Consider the following 8,253-nt stretch of genomic DNA (forward strand, 5'->3'; position numbering starts at 1 on the left):
AGCTTTCTGTGCCCGGCTGGTGGCTGAGGCACCAGCACCCTTCTCACAAGACCCCGTGAGTAGGCACTGCCCTGTCCCTGTCTTACAGGTGGGGAAATAGAAGTACAGAGAGGTTGTGGAACTTGCCCAATCACAAGGCTAGTGCGGTGTCCCCCTGCCCCCACCCCCAGCTGCTCAAGGCTTACTCTCCCAGAGGGCAGGCACTTCCCAGGGTCTGTCCATCGGCTTACTCTCCCAGAGGGCAGGCGCTTCCCAGGGTCTGTCCATCCTGCTGAGTTTTTACTTTCAAGACAGACTTTAATGAAATGCTGAGTGGCTCCCATTTGCTGATCTCAGGTGCAGGCTGGGCCCTTCACTTTACTTCTGACCTTGAGGGCAGGGCATCTTGCTGGGCCCCTAGAAAGCAGGGCACTTGGGAGACATAGGCCCAGCCCAGTTCAGCCTCCTGGCTGTTGTTTGAAGTCTGACCATTTGGACACCTGTTGTGTCCAGGGTTTGCCCATTTCATTCTGTCCCTTGACCATGGCTCCGCCACTTTCTGATCCTCTGACCGTGGGCAAGTGACTTCCCCTCTCTGTGCCTCACATCCTATAAATGGGTTAAGGAGGGTCCCTCCCCCAGGGGCATCCTGAGCAGCAGTGCCTGGCAGCTGGTGGTTGCTGTCCCGCCCTCCTGCCCCCCCTTCCTTTTGCAAAAGGATCAGTGTCACCTCATAGCACAGTCAAGCACTGGCCTGACACAGGCAGGCCCTGGGGCATTGCTCTCTGGACAGGCCTCAGAAACATGTGGCTGTGTCCCATGTGGCTTGGTGTTGGCCACAGGCCTTCTGTGGGTGTCTGCCCCCCAGATCAAACACACTGTGTCTTCCTTCTGCAAACATGTCGTGACATGTGACAAGTGTGAGCTGGGCACGTGACTTGGGTACGTATATAGTCATGGTCACCTGGCGTGGGCAGCAGCCCTCAGTCACGTGCATGGCACTGACCTCTGGCAGTTTAATAAACTGCAGGAGGGTTACCCACGGGAAGCTGGCCTAAGAGGGGTCCAGAAGTCCTGGAGCCAGAGGCCAGCAAGGGAAGTCTGCTGGCTCCACACACACAGAGAAAGTGAAAAATATGTATATTTTTTAGTTTTTTTCATTGATATATAATAGTTGTGCTTTTTTTTTTGAGACAGAGTCTCACTTTCTCGCCTTCGGTAGAGTGTCATAGTAGCGTCGCACAGCTCACAGCAACTTCCAGCTCTTGGGCTTAAGTGATTCTCTTGCCTCAGCCTCCCAAGTAGCTGGGACTACAGGCACCCGCCACAACTCCCGGCTATTTTTTTGTTGCAGTTTGGCCGGGGCCGGGTTTGAACCTGCCACGCTCTGTATATGGGGCTAGTGCCCTACTCACTGAGCCACAGGCGCCGCTCAATAGTTGTACATATTTTACAATACTTACATACAACGTGTAACAATTACATCAGGGAGGCAGAATAGCCATCGCCTCAAACATTTCTCATTTGTGTCGAGAACATTACAATTCTCTTCCCTGGTGTTAACTGTGATTTCCTGACTGTCCAGTGTTAGAGCTTGTTCCCTCTCCCCAGCCCTGTTTCTGGGCCCCTCGGCCCTCGGCCCTCCCCAGGCTCTGGTGCCCCGACTCTGCTCTGTTTGGTGTTTAGCTAAATGTCTGAGGCAGTAACGTCAGGCCACTCGCCTGTCGGATTAGTGTACAAGAGATTATCACACCCGACAGTGATTTGTGGATGACTTCCCTTCCCCAGGACAGGCGGCGGCTGAGAAATCAAGGTGCGAGGTAAATCAGTGAGTGTTTTGTGGGGAGTGACTTTAAAAGCAAAATCATAAAAAGGCGTCCCAAATCTTCCAGAACTTTTGCACTTTGGGGCCCGTGGTGGCCTCTCCTGCCAGGAACGTGGCGCCTTGAGAGCCAGGTGGGGCGTGGGCCAAGCTGCTTCTGTTCAGGTGGTTTCTTTGAGGCCTGTCTCCTCTTTCTGGTTTCTGTTTGCCAAGTGCTGGGGCTCCCCAGTGGGCTGTGGGCTCCGTTCCCAGCTGCCTCTCACGTCCCCCCAACATTCTTTGTTCTCCTGCATCCCCTGCGCCCCACCCTGCCCAGCTCTGGTTTCTGTTTTCTAGCTCTTCCTCCTTTTGCACTCTCACGTGGTTTCCATCCTCCCTCAGCCTCCGTCCTGTCTTTATTTCCCTGTCTCTGGATGAAGTACTTGCCAGGGGTCAACAGCACAGGACGACTGGTCACAACACCAAGGACCAGTTTCCACCTCGGTGCAAAGAGAAATGTACAAAAGTGAAACCTAACAAAGGTTAGGGCGGCCGACCTGCCTGCATCTGGGGAACCAGCCTGGCCTTGAGTTGGTCCCTTCTGCTCGCTCCATGAGCAGACCTAGACCTAATAGGTCTAGTTTGTGGTGCAGATTTTTTTTTTTTTGAGACAGAGTCTCACTATGTCGCCCTGGGGAGAGTGCCGTGGCATCACAGCTCACCGCAACTTCAGACTCTTGGGCTTAAGCGATTCTCTTGCCTCAGCCTCCCAAGCAGCTGGGACTACAGGTACCCACCATAACGCCTGGCTATTTTTTTCTTGCAGTTGTCGTGGTTTTAGCTGGCCGGGCGGGTTCCAACCCACCAGCCTCTGTGTATGTGGTGGGCGCCAAGCCAGGTATTTTTCCTTCGGTGCTTATCACCAGTTCTCAGTGGCTTTCTAAATAGAGGGGACCCAGGGTCCATAAGGGAGCTGCCAATGTCACATTTACTCAGTAGAAAGACTCAGAGCAGGTGCTCGAGGCTGGTTCAGACTCTTGCTACAGGAAAATGGATAAACCAACCTTCAGTCGAAAGAAGGAATCCCTGCCACTTAACCTCTGACAGTAGAGACAGCCCGTCCTCAGGGGCGAGTCCTGAGTGCACGCAGGGGAGTGCCGAGTCCTCTGCATCAGGGGTGACAAGGGGTGTTGGGGTGATTCAGTGGGACTGTTAGAGGACCACGGGGGTGGGAGCATTTCTGAAGGATTATCCCTCCATGTAAGTGGTTCTTTACTCTTGGAGTGTGTGAAGTTCTGACGGCTCTGCTGGTTTCAGGATCCGTTCGTTCTTTCTTGCCTCATCCGCTCACTCACTCACTCTCCACATCGTCATGGATTGCTGGTGCAGACCAGGCTATTTCGGCTGTGGGCTGCGGCAGTAAATGAGAGTCCCTCATTCTTACAAACAAGTAAAAAAGGAGAATAATTTCAGAAATAAACTTTTGTTTGTGATGGACCGATGGGGCCGGCTTGGATAAGATGAGTTGGAGAAGACACACTTGGGCTGGCCCCTCAGAGCTCTGCAGAGCCAGCAGGGACGGCTGCTTCTGGCAGAAGGGGCAGTAGGTGCAGAGGGCCTGGGTCTTAGGTGCGGCCGGAGCGTGGTGGGGCCGGGGGCAGGCCCTGAGCTCCTTCAGCAGCATCCCTGGGTGGGAAGGTGCCACATCCCCTGCCCCTGGCACATCTGGGAAATCTATTTCTAGCAACAAATGTGTTCAAAGACTTGGGTAAATGGTGTGTTGGCTGCTATCACACTTCTAGAACATTATGCAAATAGAGTGTCACGTTCTCCAGCCCGTGGTCACCAGATTTCCCCCTCGATTCTGCCTTGCATCTTCCAGAAAAGAACATTAATGTGTTCAGGTTTGACGGGAAGGACGAGTGCCCGGCATAAAGGCCTTCCCAGCACCGTAGCCTGCATGTGTGCCCTCCCCTGGCGGGGCCTGTTGCTCCTGGGCAGCCTTGGAGCCTCGGCTCTTCCCATGTGACGCTCTTCTGCTTGGCCCGCAGGTTTGCCACCCGAGAGAGGGACGCCTTGCTGCTCTACAATGGCCGCTTCAATGAGAAGCACGACTTCATTGCCCTGGAGATCGTGGAGGAGCAGCTGCAGCTCACCTTCTCCGCAGGTGGGGCCTCCTGGGAGGTGGTGCCTTGCTGGTCACGGCCGCCCTAGTCCTGAGCAGAGCCTCCGCATCCATGCCGTGCTCCCTTCCATAATTCTGCCTCTAGGAACCGGCCCGTAGGAGCAATCCAGAGATGTCCATTGCTGTGTAGCTGTTGTGTATAATGTTGAACATATGCAAGATATAGCTCATATTTTTAAAAAGAGAGGAATCATTAAATAAATAAGTGTGGCACATCTCTAGATTAAAAATACTGGAAAAGCCATTAAAGATTTTATCCTAGTTGTTGGGAAAGAAAGAGCATCTCTCCAGACTGCTAGTGGGGGTGTCTGGTTTCTGGCACCAGTGATTTTTAGGGGTGAATTATACCTGCTTCTCCTGCTCTCTTCTTTTTTTTTTGCAGTTTTTGGCCGGGGCTGGGTTTGAACCCACCACCTCCGGTATATGGGGTCGGCGCCCTACTCCTTTGAGCCACAGGCATCACCCTACCTGCTTTTCCTCTGCCTGGAAAGTCACCAGGTTGGCTCAGAGGTCCTTGTGGCCCTAGAGCCCTGGCCCTGCTGATTTGCTTATGTGTGACAGTAGAGGTAGTGTCTTTGTCATTTGTATGGAATAGAGAAATAGAGCACCAATGACACCAGCCAGCCCATAGGTGCCCTGATGGGACCCTGTCACCCTGTGTCCACGAAGCTCCTTTCCCCATCCTCCCAGCCCTGCTGTCCCGGCAGTGTTTCAGCCAGAATCCTAGGGTGGGGACTCCCAGCTCCCCAACCCCCGGAGCAAGAGCTCTAGGGGTGAATGTGACACAGTGCCCTGGGACAGAGACATCCTTTCTGTGACCTCACGAAGGGTTGTGTTATGTGGTTAAATAGTTGTTAAGAATGTGGGACAGGCGACGCCTGTAGCTCAGTGGTTAGGGCGCCGGCCACGTACACTGAGGCTGGCAGGGTCGAACCTGGCCCAGGCCAGCTAAAACAACAATGACAGCTGCAGCAAAAAAAAAATAGCCAGACATTGTGGTGGGCACCTGCAGTGCCAGCTACTTGGAAGGCTGAGTGAGGCAAGAGAATCACTTAAGCCCAGGAGTTTGCTGTGAGCTGTGATGCCATGGCACTCTACCCAAGTAGACAGCTTGAGATCATGTCTCAAAAAAAAGTGGGGCAGAACTTACAATATGTTATTAGGTGACCAAAAAGGCAAAGTCCCGAATCCACATGGACAGTTTAGTCTGAGCTGAGGTGTCGTGTAGGCAAAGGGGAAAGGCCCCGAGACAGCGTCAGGGAGCCCTCGCCCCACTCACACACCGTCTGCCTTCTCTACACTTACCGATTCATATTTTAAAAACATGAATGAGAATTATTTTTGTAATCAGAAAAGACAGATGGAGTACTGGGGGCCCCTGGGGTGCTGAGGGGAGGGCAGGAGGATAAAGCCAGGTCTCTGGACACCCCCCGGGACCAGGGGTCTCCAGCAGGCCCTCAGCCCCTGCTCTCTCGGTCTCCCTCCCTCTGTGCAGGTGAGACGACGACGACTGTGGCGCCGCAGGTCCCCGGGGGCGTGAGTGACGGGCGGTGGCACTCTGTGCAGGTGCAGTACTACAACAAGGTAGGACCCTGGCGGCTGCGGCGCTGCCCTGGCAGCAGCTGTTCTGAACTGAGACATTTATACTCGGAAATCTTTGAAAGTGTGCTATCGGGAAAAGTGATTTTGGAGTCCTGCTGTTGTGGAGGGTCCATGAAGACACACCCCAGCCCCCCCCCCCCGGGGGAGGGGATATTCCCACGGTGGGGGGGGGCACAGAAAGAGCTTATTCTTCTGAAGGGCCTTGGCCAGGGCCATTACTGGCGGCTAAAATTCCAGGCCATTCAGACACAACTTCAGAGCCAAGATTGTCCGCTATACCTGGATGTAACTGGAGAGTCGGGCCGTTCTCCAAGGAAACGCTGGGAAGGCGTAGGCGTTTCTTGTTTCGCTTTATTTTGCTGTTTACCGGCTTCTGAGGAAACGCATTGTTGGGTTTTGGGTTGCTGTGCTTTTCGTGCCTGAGTCTACAAGCCACTTTTCTCCTTCCTTGGAGCTCCAAGGGCCGCCAAGCTCCTAAGGGTCTATGTTGCCCTTATCCCCACCACTGAGCCCCACCACAGCCCCTCTAGGCCTGAGCTTGAGCAGCAGACAGGGGTCCCTCCTCTCTGGGAATCACCTGTCCTGCTCTGGAGGGAGTGTCTCCCACCTGCCTGCCTTTCGCACCCCCTGGCATCCCTACCACCACCAGGCCTGAGGTTACTCCTCAGCCCTGCTGGGCATCACAGGCTCTCTGCCTCCTAGGCCTGCCCCTTATGTCTCACTGTCTCCAGGTGGCTCAGTGACCGTGACTGGTGTCCTGTGTCCTGTCAGTGCCAGTGCAGGGCAGGAGGAGCTTGAGGTTCCCTTGGGGGCTGAGCCCTCGGAATTTCTGGGACAAGAGGGTTCCTGGGGCAGAGGCTGGGCTGCCTGTGAAGGATGTCACCTCTGAGGAGGTGGAGGATGATGGCCAGGGGGAAAGGAGGAGACTCGAGGGCTGGGCAAGAGGAAGAGACAGGCCAGGGAACTCGGCCTGCTTGCTGTGGTCAGCCCCTTCCCAGGACTGGAGTCTTTTCATGATGTGACGCCTCCCATGGCCATTTGTGCAGTGACTGGCCAGTGTGAGTCCACCTGCTCCTCCCCTGGCCTGTGCCTCCGTGGCCCCTGTGAGAAGCAGCTGGGGGCAGCTGGCTCCTAAGGGCCCCATCCCCCTGCACATCCTTGCAGGCTCCAGGTTGGATCATGGCCTGGCTTTTCCTTCCCATGTCATCTTAATCTGTGAGACACTTTTCCCCAGCTGCCGTCCCATGGACCTCTCAATCCCACTGGGCTGCTCTGGAGAACGGCTTCCGTCTCTTTTGGTCCCACCTTAGTTTTTCTTTGCCATATAACCTGCACTTCACATGGGTCCTTCCTGCCCCCTCCTGGTGTGTGAGTGACCAGATGGGGACTGGAAGCCCCCCAAGGGCAGGGCTGTCCCGTGCACCTCTGTCCCCACAGTGCTGGCCAGGACGTGTGCTGGCAGCAGAACTCTTAAGAGGCTGAGTCCTCCCCGGCCCAGAGTCCATGGTTTTCTGGCCCAAACACATCCAGGCTGTTGTCCCAACATGGAACACACCCTATGGAGGAAGACGGAAAGAAAGCAGTGCCCAGGGACAGTGCCCTTGCAAGCTGCTGCTCCCGGGGCAGGCGGCTGCCATGTTTCAAGACATTCTGCCCTGTCGTGTGGCTCTGCCCACCACTGAACACTGGGCCCTTCCAATCAGCCAGCCGGCACTGGACAACACTGTGTGATGCTCCCCAGTGTGTGCGCCCCACACGGGGCCCTGGGGCGGCGCTCCATTGTCAGGGGAGCAGAGACCAGCGCGCAGTGCAGCTTCCTTCCTGCTGTGTCTGAAACCCAAATCCCAGGCTGAGAGCTCTTTGATGGGGGTGGGGCAGGTTATGTCAGCATTGGTCTCCCCATCAGGGCACCCCCATGCTGTGGAATCTCCTGCTCATGGCAGCAGCAACCGTGTGTTCACAGTTGAGGGGCACAAAGCCAGGACGCTGGTGTAAACACTGCTGCCCGGCTGTCCCACCCTCCCCGCCCTGGCTCTGATAGGGGCCTGCCTGCCACCATGGCCTTTCAGATGGCTCAGGGGTGAAGTCACCACTGCAGGACACCACCTGGGGTGTCCTGGAGAAGGCGGGAGCTGAGGGTAACAAGACAGCCGGGGCAGGTGGATTATGGCAATCCAGTGCTTCCGACTCCAGGGCTGGTCCTTTCAGCAGCTCGGGATTAGGCCTCACCACGAGCTCACCTGCACCCGGCTGTTTCTCTTGCCTGGGGTTATTTTATGGAGGAAGCCAACCAGCCTTCACTTACATCTTTAGGCGTCTGTTAGAGGTTTATCTCGGCCACACAACGGGAAATGTTAGCAGAGATTAGGCACATCTGTCTGTGGGAAGGGTATGTTGTTTCTGCGTGACTTTTGTTCCAGAGCTGGTGGCTCTTACATATCCAGGTGCAGTGAAGTCCCTGGAGGCTGCCTGGGGCTGGGGTGGGGCAGGACAAATCAGGCTGTGAGTGGCCTGAAGCTGGGGATGCTGCCAGAACAGTAAGGAGGGGCCGGCTTTGAAAATGGTCTGTGGGCTCGGCACCTATAGCTTAACCGGCTAAGGCACCAGCCACGTACACCTAAGGTGGCGGGTTCGAATCCCCAGCCCGGACCCACCAAACAACAATGATGGCTGCAACCAAAAAAAA

The 8,253-nt window shown here is 55.3% G+C and overlaps 1 protein-coding gene across 2 annotated transcripts in view; it reads left to right on the forward strand.

Moving 5' to 3' along the window:
* The window catches only part of CELSR1 (cadherin EGF LAG seven-pass G-type receptor 1), a 138,559-nt gene that overhangs the window by 79,257 nt on the left and 51,049 nt on the right, over window positions 1-8,253 (forward strand). For both annotated transcript variants that reach the window (XM_003783422.3, XM_023509426.1), the window contains exons 4-5: window positions 3,832-3,947; window positions 5,461-5,549. In XM_003783422.3, the coding sequence (XP_003783470.2) occupies window positions 3,832-3,947; window positions 5,461-5,549 (205 nt within the window). The remainder of the gene's footprint in view (window positions 1-3,831; window positions 3,948-5,460; window positions 5,550-8,253) is intronic.

Source organism: Otolemur garnettii, unplaced genomic scaffold, assembly GCF_000181295.1.
Source record: "Otolemur garnettii isolate 467f Iridium unplaced genomic scaffold, OtoGar3 scaffold00007, whole genome shotgun sequence".
NCBI lineage: Eukaryota > Metazoa > Chordata > Mammalia > Primates > Galagidae > Otolemur > Otolemur garnettii.